The sequence below is a fragment of the Lutra lutra genome, chromosome 4 (genome assembly GCF_902655055.1).
Source record: "Lutra lutra chromosome 4, mLutLut1.2, whole genome shotgun sequence".
In the NCBI taxonomy this organism is placed as follows: Eukaryota; Metazoa; Chordata; class Mammalia; order Carnivora; family Mustelidae; genus Lutra; species Lutra lutra.
In genome coordinates, this window is record NC_062281.1 from 179,028,066 (window position 1) to 179,054,963 (window position 26,898).

Below are 26,898 nucleotides of genomic sequence, written 5' to 3' on the forward strand. Positions count from 1 at the left end.
TCCTCCTCTCTCTCTCTGCCTGCCTCTCTGCCTACTTGTAATCTCTGTCAAATAAATAAATAAAAATCTAATATATATATATATATATATATATATATATATTTTCTTACGTAGAATTGTGAGATTTTGTCAAAGACAATACAGCAAAAATGGAACGACGTGGTTACCAGGGTTACGAAAATTCCTAAGGTTTGTGCCCTTTGGTGAATGTGTGTTATACTTCAACAAAAAGTTTATTTATTTATTTTTTTAAAGATTTTATTTATTTATTTGACAGAGAGAGATCACAAGTAGGCAGAGAGGCAGGCAGAGAGAGAGAGAGGAAGAAGCAGGCTCCCCACTGAGCAGAGAGCCCCATGCGGGGCCCGATCCCAGGACCCTGAGATCACGGCCTGAGCCGAAGGCAGCATCTTAACCCACTGAGCCACCCAGGTGCCCCCAAAAAGTTTATTTTTAAAATAAAATAACTTAATTTCAGAAAACAGAGAAGTAAAATCAAAACGCTTCAGGATTTTCAAAACTGCCACCAATTTTGTAAGACTCGGAGTTACTGTTCTCCAAACAGCTGCGGCAGACCTGTGAACGAACACCAGCATTCCCAGTTGAAGAGACTGGGGGAAACACTGCATGGTGACACACAAGATAACTTCGAGTGCTAAATGGAAAACTCTCAAGAATTTTTAAAACGTAAAAGGGGCCATTATGTATTGTCTCTCAGAAAAAGCATTAATTTAACCTTGCATGTTAATTTAACCCATTTTAAATCTTAACTGAGGTAGGTGGTAAAATGATTTATAATCCCTTATTAGATCTATTTTTTATTGCAAAAGTGACACAGAGTCCAGGTTAAACACTGTATACAACAACAGAAAAGTAAAAATACAGAATAAAAATGTCAGTAATTCTTTTTTTTTTTTTTAAAGATTTTATTTATTTATTTGACAGAGAGAGATTACAAGTAAGCAGAGAGGCAGGCAGAGAGAGAGAGGAGGAAGCAGGCTCCCTGCCGAGCAGAGAGCCAGATGTGGGGCTCGATCCCAGGACCCTGGGATCATGATCCTGACCTGAGCTGAAGGCAGAGGCTTTAACCCACTGAGCCACCCAGGCGCCCCAAAATGTCAGTAATTCTTAATCCTCTCAACCAGACAGAAGCACTTTGGTATGCTTCTGCCCTGCACGTGTCTTCTTTCTCTTTCTTTATACATGTCAATATTTTTTTATATTGAAGAGACAGTACCATATATGCAGTCTGCATCTCGCCTGCACCTTTCCACATCATCAGAAATTGATCTGTTCTGTTTTTCGTTTTGTTTTGTTTTCTTAAGTAGGTTCCATGCCCAATGTGGGGCTTGAACTCAGGACTCAGATCAAGAGCCGCTTGCTCTACTACTGACTGAGCCAACCAGGCGTCCCCCCAGAAAATTTTCGTAAGCGATTTAATTGCTGCATAATATTCCACTGTATGGATGCACTATACAATCCTATTTTCTAAGATATATTCAATTTTTGCATATGCTCAACAGAAAAATGTATGCAAGTTTTTTTTTTTTTTTTAAGATTTTATTTATTTGAGAGAGAGAGGGAAAGAGAGAGCATGAAAGGGGCGAGGGGCAGAGGGAGAAGCCAGCTCCCTGATGAGCAGAGGGCCTGATGTGGGACTTGATCCTAGGACTCCAGGATCATGACCTGAGCCGAAGGCAGTTGCTTAACCAACTGAGCCACCCAGGTGCCCAAATGTACGCAAGTTTTAAAAAAGAATTATGTGAATTAGGAACTTGAACTGAACCAAGCCAAAGTGCCAGGGACATTTATTAGACCAATAACTACTACTTGTCTTAATGGTATACTTAACCCTTTGGTGCTGAAGGTCAATACTTCCTAGATAAAATGTGGCTATATAATTTATTGGTGTGAAGCACCAAGAAGTACTGATTAAATGGTGTTAGAGGTTAATGCGAAATCTTCAAATGTATTCATGTGATTTTATTAAAGTGTCAATAGCTGTAATCTGAATGAGAAGCGAGTGGTCTGGAAGAAAATGAGGCAGACATGTAACAGTTTATAACCCTTAGAACCTATTTCTGTAAATAAAAAAGGAAGGAGGAAAGCAAATGCTTCCACAAGCTGAGACCGTTTTTATCAGACCTAAATCCTACTCTCTTCCCTACACAAAAGATTAAGATATAAAAGGGAACTTTACTCCAAAAGAAGTGCAATCTCATCCCCCAAAAAAGAAAAGGAAAGAAAAGAAATTGGGCCAGAGAGATCTTAACAAACTTTGGTAAGGCTCAGGCAGGAAGTCAATGCACTTCCTGCTTGCCCAACTCCCGTGGCCCCAGTTTGCACCTTCGCAAAGTTTGCCCGATGCTGTTACCGCTTGGGATGCAGACAGGGCCCCGGGCAAAGCTGGAGTCCAAGTGCCTAACAAACATGCCCACTGGTGCCCAATTAGACAACCCAAGGTTCTAACCAACCCAAAATGTTACCTATTAGGTCCAGACACCTTTCCAAGCCACTTTTATTAATAATTTTAAAAGACAGCACCCAGGGGCACCTGCGTGGCTCAGTGGGTTAAAGCCTCTGCCTTTGGCTCGGGTCATGATCTCAGGGTCCTGGGGTTGAGCCCCGCATCGGGCTCTCTGCTCAGCAGGGAGCCTGCTTCCTCCTCTCTCTGCCTGCCTCGCTGCCTACTTATGATTTCTGTCTGTCAAATAAATAAATAAAATCTTAAAAAAAAAAAAAAAAAAGACAGCACCCAACTTGTAACCTGTGAAGTGACCTCTGACCCCCAGACTGCCTCACTCACAGCAGGAGGTGGGCTCGTGGAGCAGCCCTTATTCAGGGTGGCACTCCTATGGGCAGGCAGCCTTCAAAGCCCAATTACCCGCCAAGGTGAGGATCCCTCTTACCTGCTCCAAACCCGAACTCTAGCTCACCTTCTCCCTCAACCCACTCAGAGGGTAAGCTGTCATATGACTGCCTGATAATTATTTTACATTTACATTAAATTTACATCACTTTACATTTTTTTTTTTTTTTAAATATATTTTATTTATTTGACAGAGAGAGAGAGTCACAAGTAGACAGAGAGACAGGCAGAGAGAAAGGAGGAAGCAGGCTCCCCGCTGAGCAGAGAGCCCGATGTGGGGCTCGATCCCAGACCCCGAGATCATGACCTGAGCCGAAGTCAGAGGCTTTAACCCACTAAGCCACCCAGGCGCTCCCCACATCACTTTACATTTTAATAAGGGGTGATCTCCTAGCTGACCAGAAGAATGAGGCTCAAACAGTAGCCTTCCAGGCGGGCTAAGGAGGAAAAATATGCTTGAGTATCTTGAAGCCTGTAGTAAAACAAAGTACAGTATTCAAGTGTCAGCTTTTAGTTGAAAGGGGTATTGTTTTAAGTATCTGAAAAGGTAGGGAGATATTTGTGTCTAAATGTCTGTAATCCTTATCTTCTGTGAATTACTGGAATTACAGCCCACGGTACTGTGACTTCACTGAAGGTGTAAAAGTCTCCAATGGGTATTGCCAATTACTTCAGGGTTTTAGAAATCCTGAGGCTTTATGAGCTCAGAGAACTATAAGGCTTTGGGGGCAGTAAATTTCCCTAGGAAGTAAGTCCTGCAGAAAAGGAGAGCTTTTTTTCAGCCAGGACTCCACCTAGGGATGACTAGGTTCCCCAGATCCGCAATGAGTCACACTCTATACCCACTCCAGAAAACCACCGAAGTGTATGTTTCTAGGGCTGCTGGTCTGACCCCATCAGAAAGGCGAGGAGCCTCAGCTCTGCTGGTTATCTCTGAACCCTAAAGAGCTAGTGACAGAGAGGCTAGGGCTCTGCAAGACAACACAGAGCTGGAAGTAACAAGCGCCAGCAAGGATGTGGAGAACAGGGAGCGCATAGGCACTGTGGCTGGGAGCGTGAACTGGTGCAGCCGCTCCGGAAAACAGGATGGAGGCTCCTCAAAACACTAACCACAGAAGTACCATAGGATCCAGTAATTCCACTTCGAGTATTTATCCGAACAAAACGAAAACACTAATTTGAAAAGATATATGCACCCTATGTTTACTGCAGTGCTATTTACAATAGCCAAGATATGGAAGCATCCTAAACGTCTACCGAGAGATAAAACGTAAAGGTATAGGGTGTATATATACACAGTGGAACACCGACCGGCCATTTAAAAAAAAAAAAAAGAATGAAATCTTGCCATTCGCAACAACATGGATAGACCCAGAAGGTATTACGCTAAGTGAAATAAGCCAAAGACAAATACTATATTATTGCACTTATATGTGGAATCTAAAAAAAAACAAATGAACAAACAAAACAGAGAGAAACAGACTCTTAATATAGAGAACAAACTGGTGGTTGCCAAAGGGGAGAGGGAGGGTGAAACAGGTGAAGGGGATTAAGAGGTATACGCTTCCAGTCATAAAATACGTAAGTCCCGGGGATAAAAAGTATAGCATAAGGGATAGAATCAATAATATCACAATACAATTACCACAGTGAGCATTTCATAATGTACGTAATTGTTGAATTACTATGTAGTACATAGTGATTCAGCTCTACTTCAATTAAAAAAAAAAAAAAAAACAACCTGGGACACCTGGGTGGTTCAGTTGGTTAAGCGTCTGCCTTTGGCTCAGATCAAGATGCCCGGGTCCTGGGATCGAGTCCTACATCGGGTTCTCTGCTCAGTGATGAGTCTGCTTCTCCCTCTTACTCTTCCTCTGTTCTCTCTCTCTCTCTCTCAAATAAGTAAATAAATAAAATCTTGAAAAAAAAAAATACAACTTACAACCCTGCTTGCTCTAAAAGAAAAGGGGCTTCAGAGATCATCTCCAAATTATACAGCCAAATGACTGAAAGATGGATGCTTCTAACAAACCCGTCGCACCAGCCAAAATTACCTACTCCTTGTTTCCAGACATCTTCTGCCTTTAATTAGACCACCCTGTGGGGGAAGAATGGCCTCCAATTTTCGAATTGCACTCTTCAAGGCTCAGTTAAAAAAAGAAAAACAAAAACTAAACAAACTCTCCACCATCAGGTGCTGATCTCCAGGGCTCAAAGTTTTCTCTCCCTCTGAAATCTGAAAGCCCTTACTATTGGTGCTTCTTGTTTGGCACTAAACCACTGCCCTGGGCGGTTTTTAAATTTGTTTTGGTTTTTAATCTTTTCCTGAGTATGTATCTTATTTCTATAAACACTATACATTCTTTGAAGCCAGGGACTGACTGTGCTACAAAATTAGAAGCTGGGACTGTACTTCTGAAGTTTCTTCCCATCCTTATAGGCCTCTGTCTCTAACTCTCACTCTTTGTCCATCTCCCCAGTGCTAAGAACAGGGTCAGGTCTACCTAGAGCAGACCACCAGATTCTTAGTTTAATAGTGGCTACAGGAGACAGGGGCAAATGGATGTCTGCTTATCAAGAAGGCAGGTGAACATGAAAAGAATGAATGAAGAGCAACTGCTTCATCTTGGTAAGGCCCTAATTCCATTAGGAGATCCCCTGGTATACATTAATCATACAAGACAAGACTTGTTTAGGACCACACAGTTGTCTATGCAGAACACTGAGCTCATGCATTAAAGCTCTGTCCCCAGAAGAAATACTATTTACCCTCTCCACCAACTCCCTCCCCTCCCCTTTCCAGGGCATTCTCACTGGCAGGAAGGGCAGCATGGGACATGCACATAAAAACCCAAATGCATTTCATCTCCAATAAGGCGTACACTAACCTAAAGCTGTTCCAGCATGTCCTACAGACCACATCTTTGGAAACAGTGAAACGAAGCTGCCTCAGGTCTCACTGTGGTCACTACAATTGCTTACTAGGCACAAATATCAAAAAACAAGCAAAAGCTTGATGATTACTGAGTAAAACCATATGACAAAGTACCTTATGTCTCTGCTTCCTAATCTGTCAGACACAAATGGTAAACACATTCATTTTCATCAAGAATGCAACAAGAGGAAAGGAATCCTAGAGGCATTCACATAACTGGTCATATAGGGAAATAGGGAAACTGACTTCTTCAAATCCTTCAAAAATAAAGCTATGAGTGCTATGACTAGTATTTTTAATAAGGTCCTTAAAGGATGTGGTCAGATTTGATCATTTGTATCAAAAGTCTTTAAAATGTTTATATCTGTTGATGAGGTGTCCCACTCCCTGACACTCATTAGGGACCTGGAGACACACACAAAGACTTATGTAACAGTGTGCTTGTTGCTGCATTATTTCTAGTAAGAAAGAAATCAGAGACACTTAAATATTCAACAGAAGACTGGCTAATTGTATATTCATGTGTCTGACTGACAGACAACCATTAAGAAACCAGTAAGGAAGAATATTTGATGACATAGGAGAATGCTCATGATATAGTCAGTGAAAAAGACAAGTTACAAAACATTATACATATGGATAAAAAAAATTTGGTGTGTGTGTGTGTGTGTGTGTGTGTATATATATATATATATATATATATAAAATGGAATACTACACAGCCATCAAAAATGAAATCTTGCCATTTGCAACGACATGGAAGGAACTAGAGGGTATTACACTGAGCGAAATAAGTCAATCAGAGAAAGACAATTATCATATGATCTCTCTGATATGAGGAATTTGAGAGGCAGGGCAGGGGGTCGTGGGGGGAAGGGAAGGGAAAAAAATGAAACAAGATGGGACCAGGGAGGGAGACAAACTAAGAGACTCTTAATCTTAGGAAACGAACAGGGTTGCTGGGAGGTGGGGGAGGAAGGATAGGCTGGTTGGGTGATGTACATTGGGAAGGGTATGTACTATGGTGAGTGGTGTGAACTGTGTAAGACTAATGATTCACAGACCTGTACCTCTAAAGCAAATAATATATGTTAATAAATTTAAAATAAATAAATAAATAAAACATTATACATAGTATGAGCTCCATTTGTAAAAAGAATGTGCAAGAGAAAAAAAGACTGGCAGGATATATAATAAGATAGTGACTATCTCTTCTTGATCTTCAAAATTGGATATAATCCTTCTCCTAATAATACTTTCCATGTTAGGAGAAGGAAAGGAAAAGTGAATGGGGGTAAATCAGAGGGGGAGACAAACCATGAGAGACTGTGGACTCTGAGAAACAAAGTGAGGGTTATGGAGGGGAGGAGGGGGCTGGGGGTTGGGTGAGCCTAGTGGTGGGTATTAAGGAGGGCACGTATTTCATGGAGCACTGGGTGTGGTGCATAAACAATGAATCTTGGAACAATGAAAAGAATAAAATTAAGATGTTAAAAAATTGGATATAATCAACATATAGAACTTTTTACAACATTTTATTATTTTATAATTGGGAGAAAAGTTATTTTAAAAGACGAGGCTATAATGACATATCACCTCCTACCTGTCAGAATGGCTAAAATCAACAATACAAGAAACAACCAGGAGTTGGCAAGGAGGTAGAGAAAGGAGAAGCCTCTTGCACTGTTGGTGGGAAGACAAACTGGTGTAGCCACTCTGGAGAACAGTATGGAGGTTCTCAAAAGTCAAATTTGGAACTACCCTATGACCCAGCAACTGCACTACTAGGTATTCACCCAAAGAACAAAAAAATACTAATTCAAAGGGATACATGCATCCTGATGTTTACAGCAGCATCATCTACAATAGCCAAATTATGGAAACACCCCATGTGTCCACCGATTGACAAATGGATCGATGAATGTGATTATAATATCCCCAATGGAATATTACTCAGCCACAAAAAGAATGAAATCTTGCGGGGCGCCTGGGTGGCTCAGTGGGTTAAGCCTCTGCCTTCAGCTCAGGTCATGATCTCAGGGTCCTGGGATCGAGCCCCGCATTGGGCTCTCTGTTCGGCGGTGAGCCAGCTTCCCCCTCTGTCCGCCTGCCTCTCTGCCTACTTGTGATCTCTCTCTCTGTCAAATGAATAAAAATAAAATCTTAAAAAAAAAAAAAGAATGAAATCTTGCCATTTGCAACCACATGGATGGAGTCAGAAAATACTATGCTAAGCAAAATAAATCAGAGGACATATACCAAATGATTTCACTCATATGCGGAATTTAAGAAACAAAACAAGTGAGCAAAGTTGGGAGATGAGAAAGGGACAAACCAAGAATCAGACTCTTAACTAAAGAGAACTGCTGGTTACCAGGGGGAAGGGGGTTGGGGGGATGGGCTGAATAGGTGATGGGGACAAGGAGTGCACTAGTCATGATGAGTACCGGGTCCTGCATGGATGTGTTTAATCGCTTTGCTGTACACCTGAAACTAATACTACACTGTATGTTAACTAACTGGAATTTAAATAAAAACTTTCAAAAAAAAAAAAAAAAAAGCAAAAGAGAAGGCTGTTAATCTGCTTTCTATGGCTTTTCAATGTTCACTGTTACTCTTGGATTTGTCCATGTCATTGGTTAGTTTCAGAATACCCTGAAAGCTTTAGGGAAAGTCCAACTCTTTTACTTTATAAACTTTTTAGGTCACTCCAGAAAAGGGGGAATTTAACCTTCTGGAATAGAGAATGCCTCACTTCCTGAATCTATATCAACTACTTCCTATTCATCAGTTCCTATCAAAATAATAGTTTTTCGGGACACCTGGGTGGCTCAGTGGGTTAAGCCTCTGCCTTCAGCTCGGGTCATGGTCCCAGGGTCCTGGGATCGAGCCCCACATCGGGCTCTCTGCTCAGCAGCGAGCCTGCTTCCCCCCCTCTCTCTGCCTGCCTCTCTGCCTACTTGTGATCTCTGTCAAATAAATAAACAAAATCTTAAAAAAAAAAAAAAAAACAATAGTTTTTCTAAATCTAGACTCCAGAGCTACAATTTATTGCCCTGGTTCGGCTCCCTCTGCAAAGGGGAGAGCAGGCATCATTCTGACATCAGGCTTCATGACATATACACATCATAAGGGATGGTGCTGGGAGGTCAGATTCTAAACCAGCTGGCCTGTGAAGTCGGAATAACCGGCATCTAGGTCCCGAACTTTGGTGTTTTTTATGCTCCAAGAACACAGCAGAGGAACATCTTGGTGTGGAAGAAGTCACCAGTCCTAGGCACAGGAGGGCTAAGCAGCTCTCCATACTGGATGGCTTGAGGAATACCAGACACCCAAACCACCCTTCTCATCACACGGCTTGCTGTCCTTTCTCCTTCTATGTGCTCTGAAAGCCTCACAGTCAGGTGTGAGCATTCAACTAGATAGGGAGTGGTCTCTGACCAGGGTAGGGGACATCATCCACAGGTGCATGTTTTCCAGGAATGCCACAAACTGAAGGAAAGGAGAAGGCAAAAAGGTCCCATTAATAATACACAGCAGATTAGTTCATGGGATTTACCAGATATTTCCTAATAGAAATAGTCCTATTAGAAATAGTCCTAATAGGGGCGCCTGGGTGGCTCAGTGGGTTAAGCCGCTGCCTTCGGCTCAGGTCATGATCCCGGGTCCTGGGTTCGAGCCCCGCATCGGGCTTTCTGCTCGGCAGGGAGCCTGCTTCCTCCTCTCTCTCTGCCTGCCTCTCTGCTTACTTGTGATCTCTGTCTGTCAAATAAATAAATTAAAAAAATCTTAAAAAAAAAAAAAAGAAATAGTCCTAATAGAAAAGTCCTTCCTCTAGGAGTCAAGTTTTGATTGGTGGGGCCGGGGGTAAGAGGGAACAAAATACAAGAATAACAGGAAGGGTCAGGTGCAAAGCTTTCAAAAATGGTCAGTCAGTCTGGCCCAGAAACATGTTTTGTTTGACCCTCCTCAACTTTATAACTGGGAGATATGACATAGATACCGATCTTTGGCATCTCTTCAAAATCTCAGAAGATTTAGCACCACTAGGCCAGCCATTCCCCATGGTGATGACTGGCTGTCCCACTGGAAGGGTATGTGCTCCCAGACTCCCAGGGGCCACGTGCAGAAGTGACTGGAAATGATGGCACCCCTGGCCTGCCCCCCTCGTGCCTGTGCCCTGTCCTGCTCCTGCAGGAGTCAGTCTCTAACACCAGCTCTAGGGTGGGGGTTTGAGAGGAGGGAGTAATAAGGGCAACAGTCTTTTCCAGTTCATTATTCTGGTTTCTTTGTCCAACCTGTTAACAACGCTCTACCCAGAGAGGCGATATGTACCTTAGGAGACAGAAGAGCTGTCATTCTTCCCATAAAAGAGAAACTAAAACTTGTTCTAGTCCTGAGAGTCCTGGTTGGCTAGGAAAAAGGTCTCAGAGATTTGCAAAGACTGAATGCCCCGCTAGCTGTCAAAGGATCCAAACGGCTAGTTTCTAAATGATAGCAGTGAGTAACATTTAAAGAATATAGTTCCTTTTCCTCAGAGCACATCCCCTTCAGGGAATCCACCCCTAATCCCCTTAGCTGGAAATCTCAATTCATCATGTGCCAGCAGGGGCACTGACTCAGAATCTGACACAGAGTTTTACAGTAGTTCCTTGTGAATTCTAGGGAGGAAACTTTCCAACTGCCTAACTAGAAATCCCTGTTTTGTTAGAATAAACACTCAGTACTCAACATAAAAATGTTTCTAACGTGGACTCCCTGTCCCAAATAATTTGTATACTTTATAATTTATTTATCCATACAATATAATTATCTTCTTTGATCACCTGGATATGAAGATATTAGGTAAACCACTGCCTTAAATTCATTGATACCTTGTTTCTCAAAAACTGGTTTTCAAGTCACAAACTTGACCCCAAGTCAACATGGTTTTCAAGTCACAACCTAGCCCGGTTTAAGTATAAAATTATCATGCTTCTATTACCACATTTATATCTCAGAATATTATAGTTTTAAATCACTGTAATGGTTAATATAAACTCAGACTATATTATGAATTAACAGAAACAAAGCCAACCAAGTAAAACCTAGAGGTTCCGTAAATACTGGGAGCATGGCAGAAATGGTGATAAATCATGCCTGCTTGGAGGCAATGCTACACAAACATGAATCAAAAACATTTTTCCACAGAGACAGAAAACAAAGACGCTAAACTTACTAAATAGAACGATGGCTCTACCACTTCTTTTTTCCACTTAATAACTTCCAGATAATTTGACAGCAGCTATTTCCAACATGTTTAATTTAGTTAGAACCTCTCACTGTCCGGTTTTCACAATCTGCACTCTAAAATTTCAGCTCAGAGTAAGACCACTCCATGTCAGTTTCTCCGTGCACCTGCAGCAGTCCCCGAGGCAGCCCCGGCAGCCAGCACTCCCTGGGGAAGCGGCCAGGGTAAACCCCCAAAGCCTGATCCCTGGCCCCCAAGATCAGATTTTCTCGCACAAACTATTCCTGACACAAGCAAACTGTATTCAAAGGCAAAAGAGAACAACCAAATGCACCATTCTCCCTCTCGCATCAGAAATGATACATAAGCAGTCAACACCCTTTCTAACCTGGGGACTGCCTTGGAGCAGAACTGTGGGATCTGAGCTCCCTCTCCAACTACCACGGGGACAAGGAGAATGGCCAGGGCTGTGGGGTGGGGAGAGAGGGGGCGAGACTCACCAGGAGAGATGAGTAAGACAAGCAAACTGAGATGTCCTCCAAGTTCTTGGCCGAGGTGTGTGTTGTGCTAAGACTTCCTGGCCTCCAAGCACAACCAACCCAATGCCAGAGCAAATGGCTTTTTTCTGAGAGCAGTTCCTTGGAGGAGTTCTCTCTCTTTGTCCCTTGTAAGTTCCAGACATTCTTGGACCTTCTGCACAGCCTTAGAAAACGGTACTGGGTGCCTGGGTGGCTCATTCGGGTAAGAGTCTGACTCTTGATTTTGGCTCAGATCATGATCTCAGAGCCTGTGTAGGGCTCTGTGGTCAGCGGGGAGCCTGCTTGAGATTCCCGCTCTCACTCTCCTTCTGCCCTCCCAACATCCCGCCATAATAAAACACTCAAAAATAATAAAAATAAGTTTTTAAAAAAGAGAAGAGTATTGATAGAGTACTAAATTTCAAAACTTCCTAGGAAATACCAGGGAAAGGGGCTTAGAGTAGAAAGCATTCTATTTTTTAGAAATAAGACTGTTAACCTAGTCCAGAGCAACAAATAGTGGGACACTGGATGTTTGTGCTTGACCTGGTCTGATGGAACATTTAGCTTTTCTCACGTCAAAAGCCTCTCTGAGCTGCACGGCAACTCCACTTTGAACCACACTGCACCGTACTTACTGACGCTCATCGTTTTCTCCCCCTCTTTCTAATATCGCCCCTGAACAAAGCTAATACTCACTCAACAAGTATTTATTGACTATCTGCTCTGTCTACCATGGTAGATAAGAGAAAAGGAAGTCCCTGACCTCACTGAGCTTACACTCTATTATGGATATAACAAGTCTGTGTAAAAATTCACACTACATAGAAATGGACCATATAGGAAGTAAATATCCCCTATTATCAACTACAACTGACCATTTGGTACATACTATTTCAAATAATTTTCTGTGTACCTGAGAACTACATCCACCCGTATTTTTTAATATATAATGTTTTGCTACTTCCTCCCCTTTAATAATCAATCTTGGAGTCTTTCCATTATCTTCTTTTAACATGGGTTTCCATCTTTCAAGAGAATCCCTTGTACACTTTCCCCATCACACCACTGTGATTCCCCACTTAGGACTCTTCAGGGCTTGGGGGAGGGCTGGAATAGTCCATAAAAATGCCATCTCCCGGGGTGCCTGGGTGGCTCAGTGGGTTAAGCCTCTGCCTTCGGCTTGGGTCATGGTCCTGGGGTCCTGGGATCGAGCCCCGCATTGGGCTCTCTGCTCAGCGGGGAGCCTGCTTCCCTTCCTCTCTCTCTGCCTGCCTCTGCCTACTTGTGATCTCTCTCTGTCAAATAAATAAATAAAAATCTTTATAAAAAAAAAATGCCATCTCCCCTGGGGCACTTGTCCCATGGACTGCTTGTAGGCTCTACCTCCTAAACTGACTGCTCTGTCTGTTTCTTCCCCATAGTCAGGTCGGCCTGTATTCTCGCTTTGTGCCAACAATCTTGGGTTCCATGTACTGAATCTCTTCCCCCACTTCTGCTTCAGCTTGGCACCAGCAAGTTCCTTGCCCTTCTTTGCCTCTGGAGCTAGGAGCCAGCCCTGCTTACTCCTAACCCTGAGATGGGCAAGTACCTGCATAGCTTCCTGCAAGGGACAGGAAAGATGGACAGTTGTAAGTACTGATGTCTTTTTGTTCTTCTGGTGTATAACATCTGTGCCTAATTTTCCTTATTGCTTTGAAAAGCTTTTCTAAGACGAAAAAAATAAGAGTTTCTTGGATTCTCTCTTTACATGGGTCTCTTTTAGTTATTTACACCAAGTCCTACTAAATACATGGACTTTATATTACATATCAGTATCCAAAAATATGGCCCTTTCTTTTCAAAGGATATATAATTTTTAGTTGTGATGGACATCTTGAAATGTGGGGAAATGAAAAATAAGAAGTACTGTACATTGTCTCTTATTGTCAGTGCACCTGGGTGGCTCAGTTGGTTAAGCCTCTGCCTTGGGCTCGGGTTGTGATCCCAGAATCCTGGGATCGAGTCTCGAGTTGAGCTCCCTGCTTGCTGGGGAGTCTGCCTCTCACTCTGCCCCTCTCCACCCGCTCCTGCTCTCTCTATCTCTCAAACAAATAAAATCTTAAAAAACCCAAAAAACTGTTTTCTGTTGTTTTTCCCCAAAGAGCAAGACCATGCCCCAGAGATTTATATAAGTCAGAGGCTATACAACAATCTCAAATGATAGTATTTGGAAGAGAAGATTAAATTCAAAAATACAAAAGATTGTGAACTGCTAGTCAAACCACATTTGGGCAGTCTGTGCCACCAGCAAGTCCAGTCAAAGGGGAAAACTGGCTTTTTTAGCTTTGGCTATTTTCCTCTCCTTTTTTAAGCTAAACCTAAAAATCATAAATGCAAACAGAAGGTTTATTTGGGCTAGAAAGTGGAATGAAGAGCATTGACATTGTGCTCACCCACCAGCTTAAACTAGACAGGAGCCACAAACACATGACAGCCTGCTAAAACACAATACTAATCAATATACTCATTGATGGCCTAGAACATTATATAGCCCATTTAATAAAATATGTTGTCATCAATCTATATGCTCCAAAAAGATTTCTCTAAGATGCAGATATGATAATATAAGTTAGTCCCTGGGCATGAATGTCCAACGCTCCTCAGGGTAAGTGTTTCTGTATCCCTCTGAGGCAGGGCCACCACTGGCTAAAAGATTATCTAAAAAATCCTGATAAACATTTTCTCCTCTATCTCCCTATTTTAAGTCTCCAAATAAGCAGAATTAAACAACAAACTAAGGTATAAATGACTATATTTTGGTGTGCTTAAAATAACCAAATACAGGGGCGCCTGGGTGGCTCAGTGGGTTGAAGCCTCTGCCTTTGGCTCAAGTCGTGGTCCTGGGATCCTGAGATCGAGCCCCACATCGGGCTCTCTGCTCAGCAGGGAGCTTGCTTCCCTTCCTCTCTCTCTGCCTGCCTCTCTGCCTACTTGTGATCTCTGTCTGTCAAATAAATAAATAAATAATCTTAAAAAAAATAACCAAATACATTTAGAGGAAAGAAAGAGTGAGTACTCAATATAGTATAGCTTTCTCCAGATTTCCATGTTTCCCTGAAGAGAGGGCTCTCCCCAGCTCTCTTGCTTCAGACTTTCTCCAGAACTTACTGTCATGGCAATGTCCAAACCCCAGGATCCCAGGCCTTCCAAGCTGTCACTGGTGGCCTCTCCTCAGGGGAAGCTGATGGTTCCATCCCTGGTCTCAAATCTTCCAGTTCAGGGCTCTCGGGTCTGCAGGTGACAAGTTAGCCTACTCCAGAATTATCCCTCCCGAATGGGCAAACTCCATGCTGGGTGGGTCCCGGCTGTCTGAACCAGAGTAACTCCCAAGCTAGCCCTAATCAGAACTGAGTTCTCAGAGACTCTGTAAGCATTCAAGGGTATGAGTGGATGGTCCCTTTATGTTCTGAGATTAAGTACACCCTTGTGTCTTTGGGTAAGAGCGAGAATTTTAAAAACACTTAGAACAGCGTCTCTCTATAAAAAAGGAAATGAATGAATTCTGAATAATTCATGAATTAATAATATATGAATTCTGAAGTTCTAAGCATTTCTTCTATAGATCTTAGCCATGAGAGTTTACAATCTAGGTCTGGTGCCAATCCTTGAGCCAGCTTTAGTTGTATGTACACTTAAAACAAACAAAAACACAAAAACAAAAATATAAAGTAGAAAAATAAAGCAGGTTGATAAACCTCTTTAAAGCAGCATGGTTAGAACAAAGGAGGCAGAAGTCAAGAAGAAACTCCGGTCTGGTCCCAGCACTCGGACCACAGCTTGGTCACCTGGACTAGCCATTTAAACTTCCAGGGCTCATTAACTTCATTGATACAAAGATAGGACGCTGGTCTAGATGACTCTGATAACTCTTCCAGCTCCAAAAAAAATAATCACCATTCTAAATTCCACTCAGTTTTGTTAAATGCATCTCCCCTAGGCAAACTGTGGATCACTTTTCCTTTGTGAATCTTCATACCAGATACTATTCAACTATATTAAAGTCAGAGCTTTATTAAGCTTTATTAAGAACAAGCACTAAGGAGCGCCTGGGTGGCTCAGTGGGTTAAAGCCTCAGCCTTCGGCTGAGGTCATGGTCCCAGTGTCCTGGGATTGAGCCCCACATCGGGCTCTCTGCTCAGCAGGGAACCTGCCTCCTCCTCCTCTCTCTCTGCCTGCCTCTCTGCCTACTTGTGATCTCTCTCTGTCAAATAAATAAATAAAATCTTAAAAAAAAAAAAAAGAACAAGCACTAAAAATAAAAAAGATGAATCTTCTGTCTTGGGGACCAAAAAAAAAGGGGGGGGAGACTAGAAAAGAGCCAAAAAGAGACTTTTATTTCAACATATCTACAGAATATGGATCACTTTACAACTTGTAGTCAGTTTTAAATTCTCTTCCTTGACCAGGATAGTGAAACAAGTAACAGTCAGCAAGAAGAATCCCTCCAAGGGGCACTGGGTGGCTCAGTGGGTTAAAGCCTCTGCCTTCGGCTCAGGTCATGATCTCAGGGTCCTGGGATCAGGCCCTGTATCAGCCTCTCCATTCAGCAGGAAGCCTGCTTCCCCCTCTCTCTCTGCCTACTTGTGATGTCTGTCTGTCAAATAAATAAATAAAATCTTAAAAAAAAAAAAAAAGAATCCCTCCAGTCTTGGGCTGTATTTGAGAGGGAGCTTAATGCCAAGTGCACACAAAACTGTCATCTCTTTTGCTTGCGGGCCCTGAAACTGCAGGAAAGTGGCTCAAGTGACACCCTGACCCAGCCCATCTTCAAGTGTCTGCTGAAGGATCTCACAGACCTGCCATGGAATATTCCACATCAAGGAAAAAGAGGGTGATACTAAGTTGGCAAAATGAGCTTGATATAATTTTTTTTTAAGATTTTATTTATTTCTGGGATGCCTGGGTGGCTCAGTTGGTTAAGCATCTGCCTTCGGCTCAGGTCATGGTCCTGGGGTCCTGGTATCGAGTCCTGCATCGGGCTCCTTGCTCAGTGCGGAGCCTGTTTCTCCCTCTGCCTGCTGCTTTCCCTGCTACTTGTACTCTCTCTCTCTCTCTGACAAATGAATAAATTAAAATCTTTAAAAAGAAAAAAGATTTTATTTCTTTGAGAGAGAGCGTGCGAGCAGGGAGGGGCTGGGGAAGGGAGAAAAGAATTTGAAGCAGACGCCACCATGAGCACAGAGCCTTACTCACTGCAAATTCGGACCTGATCCAAAACCAAGAGTCAGATGCTTAACCAACTGCGCCATCCAGGCACCTCTCAAATATAATTTCAGTGAAAAAAGTTGGATACAAAAACTATACAAATGCTATGGCCGCAGTTATATAAGTGTAGTTGATGAAAAGAACATACAGTGATTCGTGTCATGTGGTGGGACCATTCCCCCTTTTCTCTGCCTAAATTTTCTGTAATTTTTTTGATATTTAAAATGTTTTAAAATTGACCACTGAAGAGAAAAATGTAAACAAATCTCATTCTAATTTACATTATTCCCAGCACTTAGTAAAATAAGTGAACTTCTTCATTGCTTTTTCTGTTTTTATCTAGAATTTTTCTCAGGTCAGAATTAAAAATATTTTGGCTATGTACATTACACATCTGTTTCTAAACATCTTGGGTAAAGAGCTCAAAAATCAAGCTGGCAGAAATCAGGTCATCTTGTAAGATGTGTTTTTGAAACAAAAAGGGGACTTTGGACTGGCTTTCACAGGTTCCCAATCTCTTCCTGGGTAGGATCCTAAAGGAAACACTTATTCCCAATGTCCCACCTTCCCCCACCATCCCTAACCTTAGCGGGCTACCAGCATCCTTTTTCCGTGCAGGGCTAGACAGTGACTATCTTCACCTTTATAGCCCATACCGTCTCTGTGGCCGCTACTCAACAGCCACCGTAACACAAAAGCAGCCACAGATGTGGTGCGCCTGGTGGGGGGGTAAGCCTCCACCTCTTGGTTTCAGCTCAGGTCATGCTCTCAGCATCAGGAGATCCAGCCCCACATCGGGCTCGTAGCTCAGTGGGGAGTCGGCTTGACATTCTCTCTCTCTCTCTCCCACGGCACCTCCCCACCCTGCCCCGCATGCATGTGTTTTCTCTCTTTCAAATAAATAAATAAATCTTAAAAAAAAAAAAAGGCAGCCACAGACGCTACATAAATGAATGAGTGTGGTTGTATTCCAGTAAAACTATTTTTTACAAAAACAGGCAGTGAGCCAGATTTGGCCTGTGAGCAGTAGCTTGCCAGCCTGTGGTCTACACACCCTGGAGAGCATGGATGGGGCTCAGAGGGATGGAGAAAAGACCTGAATGTCTACTTGCTCCTCTTAAGGAATGGCTGTCAAACCTTTTTACAGCCACACTGATCTAAAAGAATTCTCTTTGAAAGTGTTACTGATGAATTTTTCCACCAAAAGTCACAGAATGGGTACCTTGAATGTAGCAGTTCCCAGCCACATTACCCGTAGAATGCTACCTACAGAATGTTTTGCAATTAATTTACTATTAATAATACAGGACTGGTTTTTCAAATGATTTTTTAAAAAAACATTTATAAAACAAGAAGCAGGAGATCAGTCTTCTCCCAACAGCCAGCCTGGCCAACACACGATCCTGGGCGTGTCTGCAGTAGCAAAGGGCTCACGGCTCACGTACACACTGTATGTTTGCATCAGGAGCCTTCCGGGGTACTGCATCCAGCCCCTCTCCATCTTAAAATAACAACCCCTTTCTCTAGCTAACAACTCAACATGTCAGGTTTGGATCAGTTATAGTCTTACTAATATCCATCAAAGCACGCATGAAGTCAAACAAGAGGAAATGGGAGATAGCCAAGAAGGGCAAGAGGAACTGATAAGGCCTCCTACAACCACGCTGAATAATTTGCTCACATACTCTTCTTTTTATAAACATGCACTGTCGTTCATCTTAGAAAAACTGGAAAATGCATGAAAGTAAAAAGAAAAATTAAAGCCCCAATACTATCATGAGGCAATAACTATTGTTATCATTTTAGTTCCATTCCCTCCAAGTTATTTTTCTGTGTCTATGAGGGGAAAAAAAAGATGTTTTTGATAAAATTGCTTTCTACTTTCTTCATTATTACGTCATGAGCCCTTCCCGTATTGTTCAATATGGCTCAAAAATGTGATTTGGTAATGTCTATATTAAAAGTCCATCAAATGGTTGGACCATATTTTACTTAAAATTTTCCCCTGTTGTCAGATATTTATATCATCTCTTTATTTTTTTGAATACGTTAGAAATTGAATATAATCCTATGCAAGCCATAAAACTATTTAAATATAATACTTTCTATTATGTATTTGACAGCAGGTATTCCCTAAAACAGAGTAATTTCTGGGGTCCTCCAGATCAAGGCACATCAGAGTGCACGTTAGTGACCACAAGAAGAGGCCTACAACCCAGAATGAGCATGGGGACACTTGACCTGTGCATGGGAAAACTGGCCATCTGAGTCCTTGAACTTCTTTACTAAAGGCAGATCGGGCAGAGTCAACCAACATTGCAACTGTGGCCCACGTGAGATGCTGTCACAAGACTGAGCCTCGTCTGCCCTCTCTGTAAAAAAACCCAGCAGAGGAAAACTGTTTTGCCTTGACTGCTATTATTAAAACTGTGTAGGAGAAAGGATGTTAAAAAGCTTGGGGCACATGTTTTGTTTATAGTATATAGTAAATTTGTGAGATATTTCCTTTGAAATAGAGGGTCAACTAATTGGTCTTTCTCCCATGGATGCCTAGAGAGGGTCCTCTGCTGAGTGTTTTCTCTGCAGGCCATCATGCGCAGAATGTCATAACGAACACATGTGGATGTTGGCCTGGCAGCATCAACCGCATGGGACGCTTCTGCAAGTGGCCGGGGGCCCAGAAACCTCCAGAGCCTTTAGCGGTAGAACCCAAATATATTTCCCTTAATCTAGCTGCCAGTCAGAAAATTAAGACAAATTAATAATCTAGTTCATATAATTTATAATGCTGGAAACCTTGCCTCCTAGGATAAATTGTCTGCTCTTAATTAAGCCAAAGGAAAAGGGATAGAAGATAACTTAGCAGAGGGAGGGAGTTATAATTGTCCTCTTGAAGTACACATTAAAAAAGCTCCAGTTCAGATCCCAGTCTCCAGATTGAAAGATACGAAGTAAAAGGAACATATGTGTATTTTAGAAAACATAAAAAACAGAGAAAAATTAAGGCTGGGCCAGTCAAGGTAATACAACAATGTTATTCTTTTACTTAAAGAGGGAAAGGAACACATCTGATTAAAATTTAAGTCTAATGTTGTATTTACCTACTGGATTTTTAGAAATTACTTTTCAAACCTAATTTTCCCACAGTTACCTGGAGGATAATCCACAGTTTAAGTGAAGTTAACAAAAAACAAGCACAAGGTGGTAAGGACAACTTTCTCGACACCCCCCCACCCCACCTTCTGTACCTTTCTGACAAAGAGCGGTGCATGCACGGGACATGGACTCTTCACTGTGTGTCTGTGCCACAGGAACTTTGGATATGCAAACAGAAAAGGACCGGGACTACAGGTATGTCTCTCAACACCACAGGAGGAATCAAGTTACATGTAAATTGGTCCAACATGCAAAGAAATCACTGTCACCTCTTACTTCCAACACTGGAAAGAGCTGGAGTCAATGCCTCAGGACAGTAGCACTAGGGGACCAACAAAGCCATGTGAAACGAACATGAAACGAACACTAAAAAGTCAAATCCCACAGAGTTAACAGTCACAGTATCTGATCACAAACAAGGCCTACCGGCCCATATGGAAGTATCTACTTTTCAAGACCTAAGTCAGCTTTACTGGAAAGTGGCAGTCAAGACACAGCACACACTTACCTTACCAGTGCATCTGGTTTGCTTAGCTGGTTATTAGGAATACAGTTTTCCATTAAGTCCTTGTGTGTACTTGGGCTCTTGCTCGTGCATTTTTGCTTCTTCTCGTTTTTACTAGATGAGGAAGGAATGCTCCCATTTGTGGCGCTATGACTGCGAGGTGATGAGTTCACAACTCCGCTGGCATTTTTGTAATTTTTTGAGGAAGCAGTGCATGAGTCCTCTTTCAAGAGATTTTCTGTACTTCCCACAAGATCATTATTCAATCTTTTACTATTGATATGGTTTTCCATATACTCAATTTCTTGTATTTTCGAGTCTACAGGTTGTAGAATATTGTTGTTATTTATTCCAAGGTTGTGTTTTTTGGCATCCTTGTCCTTTTCTTTCCCTTTTTCTCGGTATTCTATCTCTGGCAAAGTTGTGGAGAGTTTTTTGTTGGCTGGGATACCTCCGTTGTGGTGTATAAGGATCGAGGAATCCATATCAGGCAATCCTTTGGCTGCTACAATACCAAAAACAAACCAACAAACAAAAAACCCACACCGGAATATTTAGTTGTATAAAACCACAGCACAGACTGAGTCAAGAAACTGCATTATCTATGGTTAGAAACTCACTATATCAATTTGCAAACTCATTGAGAAGCAATAACCACACCACATCTCGCTAACTTCAAGAAGCAAATCCAGATAAACTTGAGAAGCTGCACATTCAGAAAATCACCATCGCTTATAAACACCAAGCTGTTACAGTTCTGGCCTTGAAAAGAAGATGAGGATTTTATAATTAAATCATACTTATCAGTCAGATCCAACTTGCTTATCACTGGAATGAAGAGGACACAAGCCAGTCACTCTTAAGAGGCCTTATTTTAAGAGATGCTAACCAAACTGTTTATAACTTTACTGAAAAGACAGCGATTACATAAAAGAAGAGGTGCGATGTTAGGATATAGGGCATTATCCTTTTCTTGATCGAGCATCAAGGTAATAAGAAGTCTGTGTCATTTATTAGACCACTTGACGAGAATTTTCTGTATGAGGTCTACACACTCCAGTTTGTCCAAGTCTACCTGAAGAGATATTTTTGCACCATACAGAGAATAAGAGTTTGGTATATATCAACTAAAAACATGACTCTAAACTTCCAACCCTCAAATCAAAGAAAACTAATCCTGCTGTCAATCCATCTGCTGAATTGGATCTATGCCCATTAGAGAGATCCTGTTAGAAAAAGCTCTCTTTAAGATCCACCTTGCAGGGGCGCCTGGGTGGCTTAGTGGGTTAAAGCCTCTGCCTTCGGCTCGGGTCGTGATCCCAGAGTCCTGGGATCGAGCCCCCACATCGGGCTCTCTGCTCTGCAGGGAGCCTGCTTCCTCCCCTCTCTTTCTCTGCCTGCCTCTCTGCCTACTTGTGATCTCTCTCTCTCTCTCTGTCAAATAAATAAAATCTTTAAAAAAAAAAAAAAAAAAGATCCACCTTGCATCATATGAGCCACTTAGAATGGGACCTACCCACCTCTGCTCCATTCAGAGGAATTTTAACTTATAAAACAATTGTTTCTACCTCTCGATCTTGCTTCTACTTTGGTTCTTGGCCTGCCTCAATTACAAGCTCACAGAGTTTACATATACATTGCTACCGCGAATAAATGTTTTTAAATATTTATAAGAGATAAAATATTAAAATATAAAATAAGCTTTAAAAATAAAATAAAATAAGCATAGTAAAAGCACATGGTCTTTGGGCACTAGGTAGTTAACCCCCACACCCTGTTACTTCATGATCAAACAAAGCAATGGTCCTGAAAGGGAACACTAGAAAACAGTAAAATCCTTGGTCATTTTCCAAAGTCCTACCCACTTTGCCAGGGGAAAAAAAATTCTACTGATAGACAAAATAATGACTCATCTACTGAGCCAACACAACTTCAGGGTAAAGACCTACCTTCCTCGGCCTCTTTTTCCTGCTTCTGTAGCATCTGTTGCTCTGGGGGGAGAGCTTGTTGAAGAAGCTGCATGTAAAATTCGTTCTCTTTTTGTACTTCCTTCTGCTTCCTTAATCGCATTTTGTAGCTTACATAACTTTTGAAGCCAAAGCCCAAAGTCACCACAGGGTACCCAATACTAGAAAGAAGAAAATCTAGCCAGTTATCGCCAGTAAAAAACAAACAACACATGCATCAAGCACATGAGGACACCTAGGACTGAAATAAAGAAATAAATTCTAGATGACGAAGGTATTAGAGCACTTAGTAAACACAGACGTATATGGGATGTCTGCTGTGGAAATGAAAGGCAGCTGGCACACAGAACACACCCGCCGGGAGCAGAAGGACTGCTAGACCATTAGAGGCTGCTCACCAGACTCTGGCATTCTTCAAACCAGCTCAAGAACTTAACCCAGTGACTGCTGGATATAGTGGCTAATGCCTTTGATGAACAGCAAATTCCCTTGTGCACTATTAGAACTTGGGATCTGTATGCTTTTAAGAACAGGGCAGAGATTTTATGATTGGGCATAGGTGAACACTGTAAGTGTTAGAAAATCAAAAGGGACACGTGTTCATTTTTAATACCACAGCCAGGGTCAAATTCAGGTGACTACTTTATTCTTGCTGCCTGAGGAGTATTGTCAACGAGCTGTTCCTGAAAAATCAGTTCATAAATCCTGTCATACATAAATTCAAGAGTTGTTTAAATAAGTATTGATATTATCAGTGCCAATATTTGTTTTATACTCTCAAGTTAAACCAGCTGCACTTATAACTTTAACCTCTGGGATAAAAAGTTGAAATATTTTCATTCAACTCATCAGTCTGTCTAATACCATTTCAAAGCCTCTGCAACCCTGTCAAAACTCATAGTAAGCTTCAGTAACATTCAAACTTATAAATCATAATTAGCCCAAATGTGATCCCACTACAAATTTAAAGTGACAAGTTTTATTGACCAAGTTATTGAATTCACTTGCCTGTGAAAAGACTTTAAAATAATAGAAACTGTATCTTTTTAGTTGATTCTGTTTATTTTGGTTTCTGCCATAAATATTAGCAAAAATTAAGTCAGTTCATTTAAGCGTCATGAAATAGCCATACATTTCATCGAGGCATTTTAGAATCGCTATCTGATTATAATAAAAATAGATAACATTATCAGACACCTTTGTGCTTGAAATTAAGTTACATATTTTACATATATCCCCTCATTTCCTCTTTCCCATGACCCCACAAGACAGGTTCCTAATACACGGGTGAGAGAGCTAAGGCTTAGAGAGGGTGACAGGTCCGAGGCAACAATGCTGTGAGGGGAAGGAGCTGGGGTTCAAACACTCATCTGCCTGAAAAGAGAGCTCACGGCTCTTTACCACTATGTTACGTTGTCTTCTGGGTTCTTGTAAAAGCTCTAAGAAAAAACTTGTAATTGAACTTACCATTCTACACTGAACGCACTGAACTGACTTACAGATTAAGAACACACATAGTACTCACCAGTGAGCAGCAAATGGACGACAAAGGTCTACATGAAAATTTTTGAGATCTTTAAATCTAATTGCTGCTTCAATATAAACAAAGAGTATCCAGAGGGACACTGTGGGCAAACACACTCCCCTTTCTGTGGGAAAGCAGTAGAGAGACAAGCATCAGTGATATGTTAAACTAACATAACAGATGGGTTGTTTCGGAGACAAGTTCAACTACGGTAGCTTTCTTATTTTTTGAGTAGAGTTGACACACGATGTTACATCAGTTACATGTGTACAACATAGTGATTCAACTTCTCTATATGTTATGTTGTGCTCACCACAAGTGTACTTACCATCTGTCATCACACAAGCCTATTACAATATCATTGGCTATATTCCCTATGCTGTGCCTTCTACTCCTGCAACATTCATTCCATCACTGGAATCCTGTACCTCCCACTCCCCTTCACCCATGTGGCCCCTCCCCCTATGCTCCTTCCCTCTGGCAACCATCACTTTGTTCTCTCAACTACAGTAACTTTCATTAAGACTTTCAAACTAATTAAAAAACAGTATGATCCAGGGGCACCTGGGTGGCTCAGTCAGTTAAGTGTCCGATGCTGAGTTTGGCTCAGGTCATGATCTCAGGGCGAGAGATCAAACCCCATGTTGGGCTCTGCGCTCAGCATAGAGTCTGATTGAGACTGTCTCTCCCTCTCCCTCTATCCTGCTCCCCACACTCTAGCTCGTTCTCCAAAATAAACAAACACATCTAAAAAAAAAAAAAAAAAAAAGGAACATGATCCAAACTGAAAACTTCTATCTGACAAAAGAAGTGATGGAGGGCGCCTGGGTGGCTCCGTGGGTTAAGCCGCTGCCTTCGGCTCAGGTCATGATCCCAGGGTCCAGGGATCGAGCCCCGCATCGGGCTCTCTGCTCGGCAGGGAGCCTGCTTCCTCCTCTCTCTCTGCCTGCCTCTCTGCCTACTTGTGATCTCTATCAAATAAATAAATAAAATCTTAAAAAAAAAATTAAAAAAAAAAAAAAGAAGAAGCGATGGAATCACAGACAAAAATAAAAGACAAACATCTGGCAAAAAATATTTACAGTATGTAAAAGAAAGAAGTCATAGCCCAACCATACAAAGAGCTCCTACAAATCAATAAAAAGGCAACTGAAAAAAAAGAATTTGCAAATTATAAAAGAAAAATATAGATAGCTAAAAACATATGAAAAGATATCCAACTTCACTACTGATTAGGGAGATACAAATGTTTCAAAAAAGAGATTCCATTTTTTTAGCCTATCAGATAAAGCAAAAATTTAAAAGACAGGTAATATAGGGAGGGTAAGGCAAAGGGCTCATTCTCATACTTGGCAAAAATATAAAGTGGGGCAACATTTTTAAGAAGACAGTTTGTCAGTATAATTAAATTTAAAATCTTATACATTTGACCCAGAAATTCCAATTCTGGGAATCTACTCTACAGGGAAAAAAAAAAAAAAACCCTGGAATAAATGTATAAGAATACTCACTATATTATTATTTCTAATAGCAAAAAATATAGAATCATTCTATTTTATTTTTTTTAAAAGCATTTTATTTTTTTTTTTAAAGATTTTATTGATTTATTTGTCAGAGAGAGAGAGGGAGAGAGAGCAAGCACAGGCAGACAGAATGGCAGGCAGAGGCAGAGGGAGAAGCAGGCTCCCCGCCGAGCAAGGAGCCCGATGCGGGACTTGATCCCAGGACGCCGGGATCACGACCTGAGCCGAAGGCAGCTGCTCAACCAACTGAGCCACTCAGGCGTCCCAATATAGAATCATTTTAAATGTGTATCAACAGAGAACTGTTTATGATAAGTCTGTATACCGAAATATGATGCAGCTTTTCAAAGAATGATCTGTACTAACACGATATGTAAAAAAAATAAATTATGGAGAATAAGTTATTGCACAAAGAAATGTTTCTGACATTTAATTTCTGTTCTACAACTTTTTTTTTAAAGATTTTATTTATTCATTTGAGTGAGAGAGAGAGAGAGAGCACAAGCAGAGGGAGAGGCAGAGGGAGAAGGAGAAGCAGCCTCCCCACTGAGCTGGGAGCCAGACAGATGGACAGACAGGGGCTCAATGCCAGGACCTGGAGATCATGACCAGAGCCAAAGGCAGATGCTTAACCATCTGAGCTACCCAGGCACCCCGTTCTAGAAATTTTTTATTCTTAACTGTAAGCTTACATTTCTTTTATAATTAAAAACAATTTTTGTGAGTGCCTAGGTGGCTTAGTTGATTAAGTGTCTGCCTTCGGCTCAGGTCATGATCTCAGGGTCCTGGGATCCAGCCCTCCATCAGGCTCCGGGCTCATCAAGGAGCCTGCTTCTCTCTCTCCCTGCCACTCCCCCTGCTTGTGCATGTTCTCTGTCTCTTTTTCTCTGACAAATAAATAAAATCTTAAAAAAAATAAAAATAAAAATAAAAACAATTTTCAAGGGAGGAAAAAGCAACTTGCAATATAGAATAAATAAGATAAAAATAATGAGGTAATTTCCATTAATTTTTAGAATCAAAATCTGTAGGCTAGGTCTATTTGTGTCAGGACATGATTAATAATGGAATTTTTTTTTTTTTAATGAAGATGGACTACATAAGCATGAGGTCCAGTAACTGTGGAAAGAGATCCTCTGAGACTATTTAAGGCAAGCGAGTTATAGAAGAGAGAACAGGGAGTTAGGGGAGGGATATCAGTAATCTGAAGAACTAAATGGCTTTTTACTAAGGATCTTTGGGATGAAACAAAAGAAAAACCATAGTATCTTGGAACTACAAAGAAGAACTTTGGTCCAATCTCCTTATCATAGTGAAGAGTAAAGTAAGGCCCAGAGTTTATGCAAATTGGGTCCAAGTTCACAGAGATAATACTGGGTCTGCTCCTAAGGAGAACTTAAGTCCCCTTAGGCCTAATCCCTGC

General features: G+C 41.5%; 1 protein-coding gene across 1 annotated transcript in view; it reads right to left on the reverse strand.

Moving 5' to 3' along the window:
* Window positions 1-26,898, reverse strand: part of MACO1 (macoilin 1) — a 65,535-nt gene that overhangs the window by 17,634 nt on the left and 21,003 nt on the right. Inside the window, exons 4-6 of the mRNA XM_047726304.1 lie at window positions 23,953-24,076; window positions 22,410-22,588; window positions 20,464-20,965 (exon numbers count right to left, since the gene is read on the reverse strand). Coding sequence (XP_047582260.1) covers window positions 20,464-20,965; window positions 22,410-22,588; window positions 23,953-24,076 — 805 coding nt within the window. The remainder of the gene's footprint in view (window positions 1-20,463; window positions 20,966-22,409; window positions 22,589-23,952; window positions 24,077-26,898) is intronic.